Source organism: Onychostruthus taczanowskii, unplaced genomic scaffold (genome assembly GCF_017590055.1).
Source record: "Onychostruthus taczanowskii isolate IOZ18803 unplaced genomic scaffold, ASM1759005v1 scaffold5, whole genome shotgun sequence".
Lineage (NCBI taxonomy): Eukaryota > Metazoa > Chordata > Aves > Passeriformes > Passeridae > Onychostruthus > Onychostruthus taczanowskii.
The window spans coordinates 3,034,177-3,056,955 of NW_024502568.1; the positions used below are offsets into that span (position 1 = coordinate 3,034,177).

Sequence of the window (22,779 nt, forward strand, 5' to 3'; positions counted from 1 at the left end):
ACTGGATGATTTACCAGCAGCTTTTTGGTTAAACTGCAAGGATTAAATTATCACAAATCCCACAGCTATGGAAATAAGGCAAGTGCTCATTGAGGTGTACCTTTAAAGAAGACAGACTTTGGGAGTGGGATCGGCTCCTGCATTGTGCATTGTATAACCGTGCATAGTTTAGAAACTCTGAAGGGAGATGAATATGAGAAGCTCAAAAAAAACCCCAACAAACTAAACAAAAAAAAATGTTAAAAGCTATGCTTAAGGAATGATGCCTTGAATCCATTTTCTCTGGGAAAAATGGTTATTTATACTCACCTATTTATTTTTTGTCAAGCCAAAGGGATCTGTTTTAATTATAACAAACCACTGGCAGAAATAACATTTCTTAAACACATTTTCAGAAAAAAAATTAATTCTCTCTCTAGCTAGCCAGTAAGACAAAAAGCAAAGTGCTGTGGAAATTCTCCAGCCTTTTATACATATTTGAATTGAAGTGACAGAAATTTATAAATTGGCAGGTCATGAAAATTACATTAAAGCAAAGCAATCATATTTGTAAATTAGCTGTGGTGTAATACATGTGCATTCTAATTTTGTCCCTTAACTTTCCTCACTGCATAACTGAAAGCAGCTTTTTAAAAAAGTTTGGGAGAACCAACCACATGTATGTAACAAGTAACAGACATTTACTTAATGCAACAAAAATCTTTAACAAAAATTGGTTTTTTATTGTTGTCATTCTCAATCCCATTGCAGGTGTACAGCATCTCTTTAACACAAGCTCTGAAAGCATCCACAGAGACAGCATTTGCCTGAAAACCTCTCTTTTTTAGTACAGCAAAATACATTCAGTATCACTGACAGTCCCTGAATATGAATACCATTACTGGGATCCACAAGCATGGTAAACATACAAATGTTCTTCTACATAGTTAAATGTGGTGGAAATCTGTACAAGTCTTTATTTTTAAGTTTTAGTGTCATTCCCTCCACCCCATGTCAAACTTATTGCTGAAATTATTTGGCTTTCTCAGGCAGAAAGCTATTTTCATTTGTATGTAACAGCATTTTCCTCCATAACAAACAAGATGTGAGTACTTCCAATAGAATTGTATCCAATGTAATCTATTGAGCTCACGGAATATTTTTAGCACACTCCCATCAAAGGAAGATGAAGTACATTTTATAAATCTATCCAGTTCTTCAGAAGCCAATTCTTCATTTTTCTTCTCCCTGGTCTGGCTTGACTTTTTCTGGCTGCTTTGAAGCACATTTGGTCATGACTCTTTTTCCCTGGAGAAATCAGAACTTCTCCTGTTGTTAAAAAAGTGGATGAATTAGATGAGAAATATCCTGGAGCAACTGAAAGCTCTGACCAAATATACCACTGAAATAAATGGAAACATTTCTCAAGAGGCAATTAGATCACATCTATTGAGATAATTCTCCAAAATCCCACACAAATGAGGAAGCTGGGGGAAACCGGAGCATTCTGGGGGCTTTCAGTTCCTTGTACTCATCGTATTTCGGGTTGTTGTGAGAAGTGAGGAAGTTCTCAGTCTGTTTTACACAGTTTAGTGGCAAAACCCCTAAATCCCTTCACTAAATACAGGTGAGTTTGTTGAGAGCCCTGCATCTGGTGCAGCCTTCCAGCCTCTGGTGGCAGCACAAAGCTCCACTTGCCACCGCTCATGGGGACCTCGCGCGAGAGAGAGACAGAGACAGAGAAAGGAGCCAGAGCAGTAACGAAGAATTCTGCCTGGCTTCCATAAAACTGTCTGTAGACAAAGCATTTCTGCAAAACCTTTTCATGGAATTTACAGATTCCTGCCTCTCTCCTCAAGGTGGGTGAAGGGGAGAACCACTCTTGTACAGCAGCTGGCTGAAAGAACACAAACATCTGCAAGGTTACAAGGCAGGGTTTCAGGGCATCCATCCCCAGTCCTGCAGCAAGGTGCTCTTCTGTCTTGCTATAGCCTCCCTCTTCAAACCATGGAATTATTCACACCTCTAATTGTTTCAGGAGCAGGCATTTTTACAGACAAACCCGCATTCTCACTTATTTCAAATGTTTTATTACCTTAAAAGACATTCTAGTAAAAAAATATCCAAATTAAAGGAAGGCTGGTAATCATATCCAAGTTCAAAACTAGATATAAAGACAAAGACATTTTAAATTCTATGCTTCAGGCAATTGTAGATTTTCTTTTAATGCCATTATAAAATTCTGGATTTTATATAATTTTCCCTAGAGATTGTTGTTTCTCTCTTTTGTGGGCTGACAGGAGACTATTTCAGAAAGAGCATACTAATATTAAAAAAAAAAATGTTATTTTGCAGCATTAGCTTTATGTGCATAATTGAACTTCTGATATTTTTTTTTTCTTGTAATGACAAGCGAAAGGTCCTTAGCATGATTTTCACTTGCTGCATTTGCTGCTTTCTTTGAAGACAGAAAAAAAATTCATGGATTTGTCAGCTTTTGCAACTAGTTTTGGGAACTAAATGTTCATTTAATTTGCCTTATTTTGTGTTGCAACCATCTTCAGGATGGTAGATTTTACTGAGGAATCCCTGTTGCTTTTACACAGACCTGGTTAGTTTAGCCAAAGATGCCAAGTTTTCTGAGGCCAAAATGAGTTTATCCAGATGCATTCTGTTATGTTTTTCCATGCTTCAAAAGAGATTTTTCAAAAGGGTTGAACTAAGAATACTTCAGTGGCTTGCTTTCTCTTCTCTTGCAAAAGGTAAAAATAAGTATACTGTAAACACAATTTCCTGGAACTAGCAAGACCACACAACTACTGAATTAAAGAAATATCGTTGATTTTGACTGACTAGATAGAAAAATAAAGGCAAAATATTTATTCAGTCTGGTATGTTGGTTTCTAAAACTGGATGAACTCTTCTGGAAACTTTGACACATTTGTATGCTTTTTTTTCTGAAGTAACTCGACTAGCTGTATCCGAAAGATTGCGAGAGAGAGAAATTATAATTTCAATCAGTAAAGTGACAGTGTTACACAAATCATCAAAATATTACTCTCAGCAATCACCATATATTAATATCTTTTAGAAGTAGCTCAATGGGGGATTTTTAGCTTGCAGCACTGAGAAATGAATCTGGGAATCATAAGCATCTTTTCAGTTTTCAGCAAATAAAAGCCATTCTGTCCTTTTGGAACTATCCCAATGTGAGAAGGGATTCAGTGAAAGAGCAGAGCAGCTGAATTTTGGGTGTGGACAATGACAGGCCCATTTGGCAAAAGTTTAGTAAGTGGATATAGAAAATATAATTCACTTCAGACTCATGCTGAACCCACTCTTTAGTGGTGATAACAACCTTAGAAGATTTAAAACCATGACGAGGGACCTAAGTTTGCATTTCTTGCAAATTTTAAAGATTACTCTTCTGATTCAATTTTTCTTAAGCTATTTTTAAATTTATTTGCTTTAGTCCTTATCTTAAAAAAAAAAACTTGTCCTCACAATCCCTACCTCATCAGCATTTGAAACAAGAGGTGTCTTCTATTCCAAGATATGAATAATTTTGCATATTAAAACCATTCCCCAATTCTCTTAATCTTCTCCTTTCTCTTTCTCTGTGTCTTCCTGAGAAACATTTTAAAAGACAATAATTACTTCTTAAGCAAATTGTGAGGAGGATTTGATGACACATTGATCTTGCACTTTCTTTGAGAATACTGTAATTTAAACAGGGTTTTTTTCCTGAAAGATGAGAAAAATAATATGAAAATTTAATAGCTAGGGAAAGCAGAAAAACCAATGGCATTTCTTCCAACGCCTTCCAGTTCTGCAACTGCAGCATCTTGGTCAGTAATCCAAAACCTTCACTCAATAATGTTCTTTAAATAACATTGCACTATTTGGAGCAATGGCTGCCTGGAAATCTGTTTTCCTGCCAGGGAGAAGGGGCAAAAGAGTGGATTTTGTCTGCATTATTTACAGTATTAATTTGATACATAATTCCCTTCTTTGTCTCATTGCAGTAGATTTATTTGCCACTCTTTGACACATCTTTGTGCAGGTGGTGCTAGCTCTGAACAGAGCATGAAAAACATTGTTTTGCTTTTTATGAAACTGAAATGTGAAGCAATAGAGGCACAATAAGATATTATCATCAAGTCACATGTTTTACTACTCTGCTGTTTCTATTACTCCCCAGTACAGTTGCTGCTGAACAGAGGAGTTTTTCAAGTGCCAGTAATGTGTTACAGTGTGAGAAATAGTGTGTTACAGTGTGAGATGTGCAGGCTGGGAGCTGGTGGGAGCTGGGAAAAGTGTCAGGAGCGAGGCTCCCTCTCAAAAACTGTGCTAAGCAGGCAGGGGGGTACAATTCTCACTTTCTCTTCCCTTGGGCAGTGTTATGCTGGCCTGCCTGTGCTCTGGCTGGCTTCTGGAGTCTTTTATTTCCATTTTTTTCATAACCCCATCTATTTGATTCACCCTTCTGGCTTTCCTCTGGAAACACACGGAGGAACACACAGACCAAGAGCGCCGTCTCTTCTTGGATTTGCTACAAGCACATGTTGACACAGACTTCTCATTCACCCATTTTTGTATTACCCCCTTGTCAGATCTGTAGTGAATTATCTAAGTGAAAAAATGCTATTGCTAAGGTTAGATATTGTGATGCAGTTCAATTTATTTATCTTTTAAAAAAGGAAAATGTCTTGTTCACAAACCCAAACAATTACATCCTTCTTGTTCTTCTTAAAGCCTCTTTCCTTTAGAATTCTGCCTGCAAACTTTCTCTTCTTCTCAGCTTCTTTGTGTGCTTGGGCAGTGGGGCATTCTTCTAATCTTCTCAACTTTACTTTTCCCCTCAAATACAGCTCCATCTAGAAACACCTTCCATTTGTCTATATTTTGATTTGGGTGTATGAAGAAACTTTGTAGTGTTTTGGGGTTTGGAGTATTTTTTCTTTGGTTTTTCTTTTCTTTCCAAACACATCCAGAGACCAAATATGGATGTTTATTTCCAAAAACTTCAAGGATTGGTATAAACACCCTAACAACTCTTATTCCTTCCTGGGCTTTCAATACCTGAAACAGATGGTAGAGGAAAGCTGGACTCCTGCAGGATGTTTTCCCAGAGGAAAACATTTGTATTTAGTGACAGCTGGGCAAATGTCAATTTCTGACTCACAAGGCACATATTCCATTAAAAATAAAAAAAGAGGAAAAGGAAAAAAAGGAGCTGTGTTTGGAGGAAACACAGCTTCTCAGGCATTCCTTCAGAATAAAAATGCTGAAACTTCTGTGCAGATTCTAAAATCACCTTCAGAGTTTTACAGTCCCACTTGGAGTCTTCCCAGATACATTTGTATATTCCTATGTATGTCCTCATATAGGAAAAAAAAAACGTACAGAAGGCCATGGAAACTTCTCATTTATGCTGGAAACAAACAAAGGAACAAAAAAGCTACTCTGATAAGTAATAAAGAAATAACAATTGTTTCATGTTTAATATGGAAAATATGCTTGAGTTAACTCTGTACTCCAGAGCTTGTGGATCTTCTGGGCCCAAATCTCTTCTTGTCCCTGTGAATAATACTGGAACATTTAAAAGAAATTAGACTGTCCCAAATCAGTTTGAAACTTCTTCAGAAAACCCTTTTGAAAATGGAATACAGCCTCTTACTCTACAATTCTGTTCTGAAAATGAGGCCAAAATGTACTCCCTTCTGCAGTGTAGGAATGCATCTAAAATTGCTTTAGCGTGTTTCAGTACACATGGCTCAGCACATCAGCCCTGGCCATGTGCCAGCTAGAGGCTCAAGGGTTTGCAGTTACATCGTTGTGCTTGGAACAAGGGGTCTGGCACTGAGTGCCCCCTGCTTGGCCCAAACGAGCATCCCTGACCTCATTGAAGTCACTTTGCCTTCAGACTTGAGAAAGCAGGGACAGAAGTCAGCCCAAAGTGGGACTTGAGGCAATTTGATAATGAACACATCATCTCCTCACTGATGTTCCAATACCTGAAAAAGTAGACAAAGCTCTGCAGCTTGAAGTCTTTGTTCAGTTATATACCCTTGTCCTCTGCTTCAGTTGGAACATGGTGTGCAGTGCAAACTTGGGCCAAAGAACTCATCTTGATCTTATGAGTTGTTTTATTATTATTTTAAACTATTATAATAGCTCTTAAAATAATAGAGATATTATCTTATTATATCTTATATCTTATATCTATCTTATAATAGATCCTACAAAATCACTGCATGTTATATTAATACATTATGAGTAATATATTAATATAACCAATATGATTAATATTAATTTTTAATAAAAAATTGTTGAACTATTTGGCCCTGCTACACTGACAGAAGAGATCTTAGCAAAGTCAGGAGTAGTAAGATCACATACTTGGACAAACTGCAATGATGGTAGAAAAAGCTAGAACCAGAAAAGTAAATTATCTTTATTTGTACACACGGCAAGGCTTTAAATCACTTTAAGCACAAGTGATGATTAAAATCAGTTTTTAAGGATAAAGTCCAGATGTCTCTGAAGTTATAAGGTCTTATGTTTGTTTTTTCTTTACTGACTTCAGAAGAGAAAGAAGTCCCAGAAAGTAGAATAGCTCTCAAATAGACAATAAATTAACTACTGAAGTGGAACAAGGACTAGCCGTACATCACAGAAATTACTTGTGCACAGACAGTCTCCATCTAGATTAGAGAAGTACTCAGCTGAGAAAGCCAAGAGAATTAAAGAATGAAGAGATGGACAAAGATCAGACAGATCCTGAAATAAACTGCAATCAGACATATTTTTTATGTTAGAATTACAGTACAAGATTACCTGGTGTGGTTTGCACAGCAGCACTGCAGCTAACTGTGCTGCAGGGCTGTATGCAGCAGCAGATGCTGGTCCATGTGACTTTACTCAAACTTTTTTAATCACATTGGAAATGTAATATTTTCTTTCAGTGCCAGAGTTGCTGTGCAAAGGCAATATTCACAAATTTCACAACATAGTTCATTTCCAGGCAATCCAGTAAATTAATGTTTAATGAACATATGGGGTTTTATAATAAAGAATATTTCTAAGGAATAGAAGTTCTTTGATTCAGCTTCTTCTTTAATGATTTATTTTTGTCATACTGAAGTAGAAGGAAATTAACTTTCCACCATTCTCAGGTCTTTATTACAGCAAAGAATCTCTGGGACACAAGGCGCATCCAACATTCAGACCTACTAAACATTTTTTGGGCCAAACAAATAGGTTAGGCCAACTTTGCTTTTTCCTCACTTACAGGTCAAACATCCTGTGCTACATTTCACTTCCATCCTTTTTTATATACCTCTTACACCCAAATTCTTTAGAAGGTGGTCTTGTTTTTCCAGGCTGATTAGGTCTGGTGGGCTCTACCTTGTTTCCCGATGACTGCATTAACTGTGCTCAACTGGTTCTTCCTACAACACTTCTTTCGAACCTGTGGGGGAAAAGCCAATGTGATAAAACAACAAATGATGACAGTAGAGGATGAGTGACCTTACAGAACGAATTCTGGCTTTTCTGCAAGCTTCAGAGCCTCGTGCATGCCTGCGGCCGAGAGCTTGCGGTTGATGTTCCTGTATCTGCATTGCAGCAGGTTGCGATAGGTTGTCCTCAGGTCCCGGTTGAAGAAGGCATAGATAAAAGGGTTAATGAGAGAGTTTGCATAGCCCAGCCACAGAAATGTTCTCTCCACCCAGAGTGGGATGCAACTGCACGCTGTACCACAGATGAAGGGCCTTGCAGTTGAGAGGAGGAAAAAGGGCAGCCAGCAGACTGTGAATGCCCCAACAATAATCCCAAGGGTGGTGGCAGCTTTCTGTTCTCTTTTAAAGATGGAAATGTTTCTCTTGTCGTGCTTTAGGAGTCGTGAAAAATTAGTACATTCTTCAGATTCCTTGTGCATTTTTACAAGTCCATTCACAGAAATCCCTTCCATTTCTTCCAGACGGGGAAAACCAGTAAACTTGTGTTTAGCAGCACTCCTCCTGGCAGCTTTATAAATCTGATAGTACATGAAAAGCATCACTGACATTGGAATATAAAACGCAACTGCTGTGGAGTAAATGGTGTAGCCAAAGTCTTGACTGATGAGACAAACCTTTTCGTCATTCACGTTCTGGGCCCAGCCGAAGAGCGGGGGTAAGGTGATGGAGGCAGACAGAAGCCAGACACACAGGATCATTTTGGCCATACACCTCCCATTCTGCCTTACAGGGTACGTAAGGGGTCTTGTTATTCCCAGGTACCTGGAAGGATAACACAGAGTTACTACAGAGGGCAGGGGTTAACTATCAAAAGTTATTCACTTATTCTGCCCTAGACCAAAATCTTTGGCTAAGTTTTCCATTTCATAATTTTCAATCTTCTCTTTGCATGTACTTCCAACGTGTAAATTCATGTGTCTTTCATGTTGAGGTTTATAATGTTAGTATTCTATATAAGAGATCTTTTATTCCAGAAGGGAAACTCCCATTGGCCTTAACAGGCTGTGATTTCTATGAATCTGTTCAATTTTCATGCACATAAAGCACATTTCGGCTTTTAAAGAAATTCTGAAACCTAAATTTTATTTTGCTACCTTAAGAAATCTTGGAGTATTGAAGAGTGCTCATTCCATGAAGTCTATCACTTTTTGTATTGAGTGGATGGTTATAACAAGCAAGCATTCATCTTCACTCTTCTTATGTATTCAAAAATTAGGAAAAGCCCTGCCACTAAGCTGAGATGATGAGCTGTCTTTCTTTCCTTCACGTTTCAGGCAGGAACAGCAAACTGTGAACTTATACCAAGAGTAGACTATTTCAGTACTAAAATAATTCTTTTTATCATCACTTAATTAGAAAGAAAATATATTTATTCAAGGTCCAAACTTTTCCTGAACAAAGTAAAAATCTGTCCCAGTTCAAGGAGACCGGGGAAGAAAACACAGTTTTACAGACATTAAAAATGTTTATAATAGGTCAATTTCTCATGGAAAAAAAAAATTACATCTCTTGGCAACTTTTCTATTTCCTAATTTGTGGTATTTTAAACTAAGTATCTTTATCTAAGTACAAAAGTATTACTATGGCTCTATATAGCTGGGTAAGAACATCCTAAGTTTGAATTTACTTTCAACTATAGAAAATTTCTGTATTTCCTCTCTAACAATGGGAATTTTCTCTTAGATGGAATCATATGTCTTTATTTAGACCAAAGATGTTTAATTTCAATTTTGGCTTCTGCTCAACTGGAACTTACCTATCAGTTATTGTTAACTTTTCAAATTGTTCTTTTTCTCTTCTTCCATAAGGATTTAGAGAAAATCAGTGTGATTTGTTTTATTATTTGTAATAGAAATTATTTCAAATCAAGTTCCTGAATAATGCTTTGGTTTCAAGAGCTACCAGTGTTTACTCATATAGTGAAAGCTGTGGATTGCTACAAACAAGAACTATAGCAATGTGATTTAAAATATTTTTGAGGAGCATGTTTTCTCTGTCTATTCACTTTGCAGAACAAACACGAGATTTGCCTGGCTCTGTGGAATGCATTGTTAATTTTACTGCAGTGCAGTAGATCATGGCCAGTGCTCTTGCTTTATACAAGCACATGGATATGCTAGAGTTATGGAAGTAAAAGAAACATCATTTATTGATCTGTTCTGATGAGTATCAACAATCCTGTTCAACCATGTCATTGGTTTGATATCGCTGTTGTGACAAGTGTTACACAAAGGACAGACTGGTTTATTGTGCCCTATTCTTGACAGGGTGCACAAGTAAATTACAGCAGGTCAGTATTTTGCCAGTGAATCTGTGCCTGGAGGGGCCATGATCAAGGAATTCTTGTTGGAATTGTCTGGGATCAGAGCAGTGCAGTCCATGGACCTTGCTGCTAAAAAGGGCTGCTTCTTGTGCCCATCAGCATCAACCACTGGCTCAGCAGCCATGGGCATCGTGCAGAGACCATGGAGATTTCTGTGTTATAGCACCATGGCCAAAACCATCCTCACTCCCAAGGAGCCAAGGGTTTTCCAAGGTGCTCCAAGATATGGAAGAGAGGAATTAGTGCAGTGAAACTTCAGTTTAACTAATTAAAGTATACATCACACTGCTTTAAGCAATGCAACTGCAGCAAGGGTGAGCTCCCAGCTGCAGACTTTCAGGGACAAGAGTGGCCTACCCTTAAAATTCATCTAAGAATAGCCCAGTTTAGGTACAAAACAGCTAAACACATCCTTTGTGTGCAAAGGCTTCTTATCATTTACTGTGTGTTGTTGTCAAAAAAATCCTTATCTTCCTTCCTGAAGTATGTACTCCTATAGCTATTACCCAACTGGTCACTAAAAATAACACTTTTGGGGTGAACTTTATTATGTAGCTAAAAACGTTAAGCTAGATTTCTGTAAAAATCAGATCTGTGGGCTGCATATTCTGAGTGCCTAGTGATGCATTCTCATGCACCAGAATATAACAAAAAGAATTCATGAAAGCATAAGTACACTGAAAAGAATGAAAATTCATTAGTTTTGCCCTGGCATCACTTTTTTTGGAGTGTATCTTTTCTTCAGAAATGCTATTTGAAATTAAAATATGTTAATTAGCATAAAAATACACCAGCATCTCTTCTGCCTTATTCATTTTGCTAAATGTAGTATGATAGGGGGAAAGAAGTCAGCAGGCACAAATGAAGGAATGTTATCTTTTAATCTCTCTATATGAAATCCATTACCCTTGAAAACTCATTTGCAACGTCAAAATAATGTAAATCACTACTGTTGTCTAATACACTAGAGAGTGTTCAGGGCTTAATAGATTCATGAACTTCAAAAATATTGTCAAATTCAGTGGGAAAATATGCTTTTTAATGCTTAATCTTAAACTGGTACTTTAATAAAAAATACTTAATCAGCTGAACTTAATATATTCAAGTGTATGTAACACCTTGAGGTCTTATTACTGGGAAAGATTGAAGTCAGAGTCCCTAAAAAGCCCATTTAATGTGTCTCAACTATCCCCCACATGAAAGAAGTGTCTCAGACTTGTTATTCTGAGATTTGCTTCTTTCACATGCCACAGATGTTCATTTTGATCTTGGTGGAGAAGAAACTGTGCCTGGGTTCTCACTTTTAAAAGAAGGGCAATGCTATTTTGTATTCTTCCTGCTCTGAATTTCTTGACTCAGTGGTTCTGCCAGACAGGGCATCTCTCCATGTTACACCCAGCACAGTGAGGTCTGTATCTGGGTTACTCCCCAAAGGCAGATGAATGGCCTTTATTTCTTCTAAATTGGTCATGGCATTTTCCATTCAGCACTGCCTGCTGCTGCATGCAGAACACTGAAGTGCAGGATGCTGTTTCAGCCCTACAAGAGGCACAACACGCACAGCAGTCACGTTCTGCTGCCACTCCAAAGGTGCTGGGTGAGTGGAAAACACTGAGAAGGAAGAAGATGGCACTGCTGTCTAATTGATACAGCAAAAAAGGGTGATGCGAACACTTTTCTGCTGCATCACGTACATGGAAAACAGACCCTTGCTTGGGGAGCTCATAGTAAACAGCAGAGACCAAAAAAGACAGCAAATGGTGAAGGGCAGAGTAAACTTTTTGTTAAGTGTATGTGTATAAACACATGGGCACATCCCTGCCCTGGGTTGCTCTCATGATTTCTTCAGTGTCTCTTCTTCCCCACTGGGGGTTCTGCTGCAGCCCCATTCAGGTGTGAGGCATACACAGTGTGCCCAGCTCTGGGGAGGAGAAATTACCCCATCCTCTTTCTGGAGCTCTGTTCAAACCTGGAAAGGGGTAGACAAAAATTCCTTCCTTTCAGCCACTGCACACAATTGCCATTTGCCACACACGATGAACACCAACAATGTAAAAGGTAAATGAACAAATCCTTTCCTTTTGCTTTACAAAAATGTGATTCCCTGTGATATGGAATTCTTCCCTGGAATCTCTAAATGGTTAGCATTTAATGACAAAAAATTGTCACAGACAATTTAATGTAAAACCATTACAACTATATAGGTCTGTTCCTGAGACAATTCAGTTTGTGAGCTTTTCCATTCTGCCTTTTCTGCTATCAATCCATTACAAAGACCACAGAGAATAGTTTTTGTCCTACAGGGCTAAAAAAACTCCTATGATCACATAGGCAGATGGGTCTAGTCCCCACACCTTTTGAAATATCCAGGAAACAATCTGAGACTTAACAGCTATATTGACTTAAACAACAGAAAGAAAAGAGTAACAGGATGGTCCAATTTGTGATCATGTGTCCTAAATCTTTCTTTCCTAGCTCCATTATATGGCTAAAATATAAAGAGCACAAGGACTTGCCTGTCACTATGAGCAAAGTCATAGAGCAATAGAAAAGTGTACAGTTAAAAGAATTAATACAATTTTGAAGCTTCCTGCCCAATTCAATAATAAACTGAATGCATTCTGACATCAGCATCACTTATGCAAATGTTGTACACACATGTAAATCCTTTGTTTCTGGTCTCCATGTACTTTATAGACAGGTAGAATTCCAGTCTAGTTAGCCCACATTTATGTCTCAGAATTCACAGACTTGATCTAACAGATTCCAGAATCAAATTAGATCTTTCACTGTCTGACTATGCTTTATGAAGCAGATTGGATTGCAATGGAATAACGCTAGAAACATTATACTGGAGATGATACAGATGAGTATTACAGCTATTTCTGCCAGGAATCACAACATATTTTATCACTTACCATTTGATTAGAAGTTGTGCTTAATATGAGGTTCTGTCAGTTCTCCTATCATTGTATTTTAAGAGGCATAAAACTGCTTTATTCCAAAGACACAACAATGCTTCCTCCTTTGCTGCTCTGTTTCTCTAGCACAGAAGCTTTCTGTCTTCAATATGTATCTCCTTGCAGGAATTCTTTGCAAACCCACATCTATAGACTCCCATCCTGTATTTCACCTGCAATAATAACTTATTCTGAAGAATTGTGCTGATCTACTGGCTTTTCTTCATTGGCTATGATTCTCTCATCATTTTTCATAATTTATTTTTCTATTTGGTTCAGCTCAACATTGAGAGACTCTTCACAAGAATAGGAGCAAAATGCCATTCCTAAAATCTATCCAGCATTGCAAAATATTCTCTCTAGTATAGTAATATATCTAGATAACTTTTTTCCTTTCCTTCAAATATAAATGTAACAAGTTGAAACAAATACCAAATCTATTATTTCTGTTATGGCTGTGTCAAAACACCTAGCAAATACTGTTTTCTTTTCAAATATATTTACACAATGCAAGAGATGCCCTGTCCCTCGGACTTTCTTTTAAATAAAACAAGGTATACAAACATACAAATTGATCAGGGAAATACTATTCCCACCATATACTTAAGTAATTGAGACAGAGGTAAAAGAACAGAAGCATGGAAAGGTCTAAATGGGGGACATGAGTATTGCAGTGCACAGCTATGGTGCTGTAAGGTGACAATTACCTTGTTCATTATTCTACAACAGTACTTTACTTTTCTGCAATACAGACTGGCTCAAAATCACATCATGATCACTGCCAGTTCATTTCCTGGGAAGAGGAGGATATTTCAGAGGCAGTAAAATACTTTTCTCCTTAGCAGAAATGCTCAAATTTACTAATTTATATGCATATATGAAACCACTCAGAATATTAATTGGGTCACTTTAAAACCTAAACAAAACATCAGGCAATGGTAGAGTGAGACAGCAGAACTGACAAAATCAAAACACAGTGGAGAGAAAAATACTTTGATTAGCTCTATGTTCTTTGTAGTTAAATGTTGCATTGTTCCTCTGCTGTGAATTAGTACACAATTTATAAATTCTTAGCACAGTGGTCAGCTTCCACATCTTAATTGCTAGAAATCCTAGAAAGCTCTGCTTCATCCTTCTCAGCTGATGGTGAATCAACAAATATAGATCTCAAATGTATGTTTTGATATCTATTCTTCTAGATGCTTATGCTTCACATTTCATAAAATCTCAACATTATTGTAATTGAAATGGTGATGTGTTAATTTTGTTATTTGAAAAAATGAGAATAAAACACTTGTTTTGCTTTCAGTAAGGTTAACACTTTACATTATTCCTCTTTTTCTTCTTAATTCCCCTCTTTCTTCTCCCTTCTTACATTATTCTTCTTTTGCTTCTTAAGGGTAACACCTTAAATTATTCCCCTTTTTCTTCTTAATTTCTTCTTAATGAAATGTATTTTCTTAAATTATTTTTATAATAGAATGACCTTCATTTCCACTGCTATAGTGGGCACATATTTAATTTATTCTACATAGTAAATGTTCTGACTTGATTTTTCTTTTTCTCAAAAATCGTTGTAGGGGGTTATTTTTGATTAATTCAAGAAGTGTAGGCTTTCCTGGCAGTGGGGGAGGATTAAGTCAATCAAAATTAAATAACTTCATTCTAAAGGAATGCAATTTGCATAGTAGAAGGCTGCTTTCTCCTCTCATACATTTCTTTTAGTTTCTCTGTGCTTTCCTGGGCTTTCTTCCTTTCATATTGTATAACTCTACAGCTTCATATTTTTCTTATTTATTTTTGCTCATTTTTATTTTACTCATTTTTATTTCCTCTTCTTGCTGTCTTATTTCTCTTTCTCTGTTAGCTCTGTATTTTTCCTTCCTCATTTTCGCCTACTAATCTTAGATATCCACCCCACAGACAGGGGGATGCATTCTGCTCTCTTTCTAAGAAATACACAACACCCATCCTGCCAGAATGCATGTAACATCCTTCCACTCAACTTCTCTTACCTTACTTGTAATTCTGAAACCATGTTACTCTTTACTTTCAGACCTTGGCAAATTTCTTCTACCTGCCCTCACCCTTTGCCTTTCATTTTCACCCTGCATGCCTGTCAAAGCATTTATCACCTGTCACATCTTGTTCTCAGCTCCATGACAAACCAGTTCTTTAGCCTTTCATTTTCCACTGCAAATTATACATTGCTTGGAAGAAAAAGTCCCAAAATGTAGTTGCTGATGTTTACCTTGCAGCGCTGCCTGAATGTTAGATAATATGTATTTCCTACCCAATATTTTGCAACTACCCTTATAAATATTCTAAATTATAGACTAAATGCTTTTATTAACACTCTTTGAAGAGAATTGTACCTGTATATTTTCCTTTTTCTACCATCACCAGTGACATTAATGTAGGAGATATAAGGAAGGAGGTGGATTTCAGCCTGTTTAATCCCTCACCAGCCTCCTAGAAACCAGATACATTTGAAAACTGAAAAGGTTTTGGACACAAATTATTTAGAATTAAGTTGCATTCTGTAATGGAAGACTTACTATTTTTAAATTTTTAAAAAATGTCTGAACTCCAGCTTTGTGGGTTTCATCATGGCTTGTTTCCTGTATACAAGTGTGGTTTGCTTACTGAGTGCCACAGGATTAATTATATACAGAGCTCAAAAGTGCTTTTCACTCCACTTCTTGAAAATAATCTGTAACACTTCAAAAGCTCTCCAATCCAGGCAAGTCACACAATGGAAGAATCATTTTTCTTTACACTATTCAACAATGTGGAATGATGAGGGAAAATAAAAAATATTTTCATGCTTTTCTAAAAGAAAATGTGTAACTGTGTCAGGGACATACTACCCACTTCTGCCTTTTCACACACACAACACACCCGCTCCCAGGTTTGCAAGATCCTTTATTTAATGCAGATATGTTTATTTTTGTGGAATGAGTGAGAAGAAAGTCAAAATGTTTTTCCTAATTTTTTTCCTAAGTAAAAAGTTATATTAATCAAAATATAGAACAAAGTATGATTTACAACACATACTAGTAACATTTTAGGAATATCCCCTATAGAAAGACTTCTCAGGCTTTTTAAGAAATATCTAATTTACTGAAAATTTCTTCATTAAATTAATCATATATATATACACAAGCTGCTTCACAAGTGCAGAAGTTTGTGAATCCAGGTTCATACCCTGTGGTATCATTCAGAATAGTTGTTAAGTCATTTTATCAAGGAGAAAAAGGAAAATTGAAACATCTTCAAAGGTGGCAGTTTTTTGCTATCTTCAATAAGGGGATTTATATCAGAAAACACTATTTCTATCACAATTCACATTTCAGCTTATTCTACATTGAGACCCTTTTTATTATCCCAAAATATTGTAGACCCATAGAAACAAATGCAGTGCATTTGCATCTGTCAACAGCGTGTCAACTGTTATACCTGAGCATCTAATTACATGGGTTTTTTACATGCATTTTTATGTGTGTATGATGCAGTATTTCATTTTATTAACATGCCTGGCCTCTTTTTGAGAGGGCAGAGAAGATGTTTAACCTTCTGGTACTCACTGGGAGACTAACATAGGAAAAACTCCCTTCTAGAAAATGAATTAAAGAGGAATTGCATTCTTGTTTATTTTTGTCTGGTTGTGATGCAGAGTTCATTAGCAATTGAACACGCAGGAAAATAGGTTGGAAAAAGCTAGGAAAGAGGTTTTATCTCATGTGGCCTTTTGTATGTTAGAGGAGAACTGGGTAACTCTGAAAAGGGAAAATGAATCTGTAAATGATGTGGCATGACTGGAGGGAGGTGGTGCTGTCAGTGAGCCTGAGGAGCAGCAGAGGCCGAAAGCTACAGGGGGAGGATCAGGCTTGACTTGAAATTTTGCTCAATAGTGTTACAGGGGACTTAAAGATCCCTTTAAAGGTCTGGTCTCCTGAAGCACCAGCTCAGATGAAGTGAGCTGGTGCTTCAAGAGAAGTACTCTTTTCAACAGAGGCAGTTTCTGAATAAACAAAAATAAAAATGGAAAAGAATATGTTTTGCAGGTAGGAACTGGAAAATCCTCATTTTCCTTTTGTGTTCTCCCCATCTCAACTCTCTTGTCCCCCACACCCAGGGGAATTGTCAGAGAATGTGTGGAAGCTCGATTTCAGAGCTATGAAAAACCGTCTTTTGTTTCTTAATCAATGACTACCATAAAGCAGAAATGGCTAAGGTGATTTTCTCCAACTTCACTACATGAGTCACGCTTGGATTGATACTAAACATCAGCTTAAAAGGAATTATTTTGAAAGTTATAATAGTGTTTCAAAATGAAAGCCTCCCACAACTTTAACTAGAAAATCATGACTGATGTCTTCAATACAATTAAATTAAACATTTCAGAAATTTCCATAGTATAAGTGATGAATGAAATGAAAAACCACAGCCCACTGAGCTGCTAATACCAGTATATTAAAACAAAGTATCCTCAGGGAATAGCTATTTCAGTGTGCTGATATTACGTCCCTTCTCTTCCTTCCTTGAATACAAACAGTTTAAACATAATGTCTCCAGATAAAGAACTTAAGGAACAACCCCCTCTAGAATACTTCTTCCCCCCTCTCCCTTCTTTCTTTTCCTCTCTCTGAATAGACAGGAAAAATGCTGGAAAGACCAGGTCCAAATTCTCCTCTTTGCTTCTTCATGACAGTAATTCTGCAAGAGCCCTAAGGAATACTGGTACAATTATGGGTGAGTCTCAGTACAGACCTAAACTACTTGGACATTTTTGGCTTTATCCATAGTTGTATTGGCCTGAAGGCAGATCTGATTTTTTTTTTTTTGTAAATCACACAAAAGTTTTGTTGTGTTCCACTGGATCAGGTATGTGAAAATTATAAATGTTGACCTCAAGCTTTATTTGTTTGCCCAAGCTTGGCCAGACAAAAAACAAACTGTATCAATAAAGTGTTTTAGATTCAGAGGAAAACCCAAGTCTAAAGCAGGTTTCATCAAGAATATTCTTTCAAAACCTTTGGGACATATGAAACATCTTGTATAGTGTTTATCTGGCTGGTTTTTAAAGACGCACACTGGAGGTGCTTCCCCTACAGTTAGAAAATAATTTCTCTCTTCCTAGTATGAATAAGTCTTAACACAGGAAAAATCATATCCAGTTTTGGAACAGAGGTTGTGGGCTGGAGAGAGCACAGCATGAGGGGAAGCTATCAAGGAAGGAAGGCAGGAGGTTAGATCAAATTGTGTCTACAGTTCAAGAACCTTTTAGAAAACTGCTGCTCACAGTCCTTTTCAGCAGAACCTTTTGCTTCAGTGACCTATCATTAATAAGGTGATTCCTCCCCTGTAACTTATATAAACAGTGATTTTGTGTAATAGCTCGCTATTTTAGCAGTATATTTTCTGCCCAGTATGTGGTACAGAATGAGGTTATCATGTCTTATCATCTTTCATGCCAATGAATGTAAAGTTTACTGTAGCTACCACACTTCTCAACCCTATGTCATTTATTTTCTTAGCACTCATTTTAGGTAACATATTCCCTTACAGCATGCTTAAACACCCAGTCTCAAGTTCTCCCTTCATGTGTAATTCTCTTGCCTGCTGTCATTTTCCTCACAAAATGTCTCATTAAGTAATATTTTGGAATTTAGTATCAATAAATAAATTGGTCAGGTTGAGCTATTCTATATAAATGGGAAATAGAACATTTTCAGGAATTTAATATTACTTTATGATTATTTCTTCCCTTTGCAGTCATTCAGAATCCCTAAATACAGAGCCCCAGGTGCCCTTTAACTGAAGGAGAAGGAGAGAAAGATGTAGTGATAAGAAGTAACTGCAGCAAAACCCAAAATGCAGTCAATAAAACTCTATGTTCAGCCTTTCCCAACCTCAGTATTTAGTCCTTCATTTGTCATAATATTTATTCATTTTTGCCAGCAGCCTTTGGAATGAAGAAAGTGAGAAGTAACTGCAGCAAAACCCAAACTGCAGTCAACAAAACTGTGTTCAGCCTTTCCCAACCTCAGTATTTAGTCCTTCATTTGTCATAATATTTATTCATTTTTGCCAGCAGCCTTTGGAATGAAGAAAGTAATGGCCAATTGGACACTATTTCTTTCTAGCTGACAAATCCAGCTCCACTCTAGCGACCTTTGAATCTCCTGGGTCTTGCTCAGACGTGCCAGGCTGAGGTTCCACACGTGTGGCTGTTTTCAGCTGGCACAGTAACATTTAGTCCAGCCCCAAGAGTCCATACTGCCCATTGAAGATGTCACCAGGTCTACCTTTGTAAAGGCAGCTGCGAGTAAGCTCACAGCTCACTAGACAGGAAACCTGGGGAAAGATTAGCCAGGACAGTGTGTCCTCTCTGTCTAGATGAACACAGGCCTGTCTACAACAAATTTCCACTACAGAGTATTCTTTTTATCAGCAACATCCTTCATGTTTTTGTTTCTTTTTAAAATCATGTGAAATCTGCAACACTAAATATTTTTAAAATATAGAACACAGCTCAACACAAACTGCTACCACCAACTTCACAGACATGAAAATATAGTACATCCAATCTACAAAATTAACCTCTTGCTTTTTTCTTGTCAAAAAAGGAGTTTCTGGCTCTCTTCCCCTGGGCTTTCTATATAGAATGACAAAATTTGAGGACAGATTCAGGTATTGATTTTTCACAAATACCCATTTTTCCAGCTCAGTGTGTGATTGTGTGGTCTCAATACCTTCACAACACCTTTTCACATTCCTCAGAATTTAAAATTACACATTTGTGCTAAAACAGAAACACAGCTGACGATAGATCATGTCCTCCTCCAAATCTTTAAAGCTAGCAGGATGTAAAGATTATCAATGATCCCAGAACTCTCTTTTGTATTCATTTTACAGATGCTACACCACACAGGATGCTACACCACAAAAGTGGGATCAGCAGAAAGCATGCAGCCCCTCTTCCCAGCTCCCAGTGAGTATATCTTTCCTTTGCTTTTTTTTTCCTCAGCAACAAGTTGGCAACTCTAAGGTTCTTTTGAGATATGGTGGCATCAACTCTGTGTGGATAAACCTAAGGTTTATTTCTGTGACTACAGCCTCCAATGATAACTGCTTCATTGCCAGGCAGAAAACCTCAAACATTCATTTTAATTTAGGAGCAGAACGTTGGCATCAGTGTGGGCTGAATCACCACAGCTGGACATCTCAGGTAGCTCACTGCAGCTGCAGGTGTTTGAGACATTTGACAAGGTCCTCCCTTTATTTCAACAGTAGCAGTGCAGAAGCTTTGTGTTAAATAACAGGCTTTGGAAATTTTAAGTTCCTTGTGTTGTTTAATTCATAGACAAATGGTCCACAATGCTATTTTATTTTCAGTTATTTTTTTAAGAAAACAATATTGTGTTCTGTTAATGACCATATTCATTTTGCAAAAATAGCTTTTTCATATGGGACAATACACTCTTGAGACACAACAATCACTATTGTTGCTGAAACTGCTTGTGATAAGAAGTGGATCTTCAAGTGCAGATATTTAGGGTAAAAAGAAAACTGCAGTACATAACAATTCAAAAGTTAAGTCTTTTGAGCCAAAGCTGTACCACTTTTAGCATCAAAACATCTTATTAGACTATTCAAGGAAAGCTTTGCATCTTGTCAGCAGCTCTTTTGGGCCATGGGTATAAATATTTCCAACTAATTTATGGCCAGACAACAAATTCTTTGTTCAGCAATTTAATATTTCAATGATTTGCTAAATGTCCACTTCTGTGGAAAATAAACAAAATTTAACAACACAGATGGAGAACTGCTTACAGAAAACTATTCTGGCAAATTGTACTGTATATCTGAAATATTTCGTGACAATCACAACATCTTTTCATGGCTTATATTCAAGATGACAGGTTGTAAATTCTGCAATAAGTTTAGATAATAGCATACACCTCTGTTATCTGTACTTATGCCTTCCATTTTTACCTTCTCATATTTATACTGATTGACAATTTCTGAATGAACACCTGTTATCAGAGTAAATCTTCTAGGGCACTATTCTTTACTTTGATTTAAAAATTCCTGTATTTTCTCTCATGGGAACAGTCCTCTAGTGAACAGACACTGCTGCTACAGACTTGGAATTTTTGCAGTTACCTTTTGTGCCCCTCTCTAGAGATCTGCAAACCATATGTTGAAATACATTGTCCCCAGTCTCCAAAACATCTCATGAAAAGCAAACAGTTTATAAATAAGGCACTTAAACTTCTTTATTGGTGGCCCAATTTCACTTGCAGCAGCAATAGGCCATATTTCTGATTACAGATACTTATATGGTTGACAAGAAATTATTATTTGAATGCCACCAAGGCATCAGTATTATTCAGTGGCAGTGAAGGTGGCACAGCTCCATGCCAGGTTATTGGGAAGAGACCACATCCTCATGATGTGTTTGCCTGGATCTCCAATTACAATCTCTTCCTAAAAGACTGGAGAGTTTTCAGAAAAAAAAAAAAAAAAAAAAAAGGCAAAATTTTGTACATAAGTCTGCCTCAAAAATACTGTTCTTGCAGGCAAGCCTTTGCTGCCAGTTCTGATTTTACCCTGAGATACAACAAGCTCTGTCCATTCTCCCTTGGTCCCTGACCAGTTTTTCCACCACTACTAATATGTGGCAAGCTGCTGCTTGCCTCTCAAGCTGTCACACTCTGCAGGACAAATAATTTCCAGTGTGAGAAAAACGTTACCTTTCATATGGGTCTGCCTGCCCTTCCCATAATCTCCTTAAGAGACATAAGAACTGTACACAAAAATGGATTTTTGTCAGATTACAAACCTTCCTTGTGGTTACACTTTAAACTTCTACAAGCTAAAAAAACTTGGGTTTAGGTTTTTAACTGTACCAAAATCCCACCCTTCTCCTCGATATATCTCAGGAAAAAGCTCTGCTGCCAATTTTCTCTTCAAGACACAATGTACCTCTAAGAATAGACTTCACCTCGGTTTTCCTTAACTTTAAAAAGTTATTTTTGTAATATCCCTCTTGGCTTTGTGTTTTGGTTTGGTTTTTAAAGAATTATGACAATTAGCAGTGAAATAGCTATCAGTGATGAAATAAAGCCCCTTCAGCGGTGTCTTGTGCTAGCTCCCATTTGATAACAAAGGCCACGATAGACAGAAAGAATATGCTCAGTACTGATTTGATTTCCATGCACATCTCTGTTCTGCACTACTAGAGAATTCATTCTTGTCTGTGCACTACCCAAAAGCCATGTTTGTTGCTAGAAGTGAATCACCACCAGATTTGCATACATGCTAATATGTACAGAACCACGCAGATGTATCAGATAATCTAGATTTCTATACAAAGCCTTGAATAAACAGCAAGGTACAAAAAGAAAATCAATGACGCTCACTGTCTAATTTTGCTCTATTCAAACAGAATAAAAACAAATTTTCACTATGACATATTTAATCCTGGGATGTTTGAAAATGAAAATTTGCAGTAAGAGATTGTTTAAAAAAATGTAGCTGTTTTTTGCCTCTTTCCAGTATATATATGAATATATATATATATATATACTATTCAATCCTTTAGAAATAGTTGGCTGTCCAGGACAATAAGAAAAACTAAAACTTGTAAGCTTTCCAGGTGAAAGAAATTATCCTCACCTTACAGACAGCAGTGACCATTAGACCAGAACTGCAGTGAGCACTGTTTTCTGATACTTGTGCTTTGGGCATGCAGATACCAGAACTTGTGATTTTGCTGCCCAGTCTTTCTTCTGACAGCTGCACCTCAGCAGACTCAACGATTTCTAAAGCTCTTTATTTTCATACAAGACCTACTAAGGCCAGCTTTCTTCAGACTTTCTGATCCACAGAGGAAGGACCAGATCTGTGTGTTATATATTGAGAGAAAAAAAAAAAAAAAAAAGAGGTGTTTGTAGCTGACAGACAGTGCCATATGTACTTATCA

General features: G+C 37.1%; 1 protein-coding gene across 2 annotated transcripts in view; it reads right to left on the bottom strand.

The window, feature by feature from the left end:
• Positions 1 to 323: 323 nt before the first annotated feature.
• HTR7 (5-hydroxytryptamine receptor 7) overlaps positions 324 to 22,779 on the bottom strand; it is a 30,306-nt gene continuing 7,850 nt past the window's right edge. The window contains exons 2-3 of one of the 2 annotated variants that reach the window (XR_005953466.1): positions 6,820 to 8,264; positions 324 to 1,308 (exon numbers count right to left, since the gene is read on the bottom strand). Coding sequence is in view for 1 of the 2 variants with exons in the window: in XM_041415663.1 (XP_041271597.1) it covers positions 1,272 to 1,308; positions 7,518 to 8,264 (784 nt within the window). In the remaining variant the exon portion in view is untranslated. The remainder of the gene's footprint in view (positions 1,309 to 6,819; positions 8,265 to 22,779) is intronic. The other variant, XM_041415663.1, reaches the window with a different exon arrangement.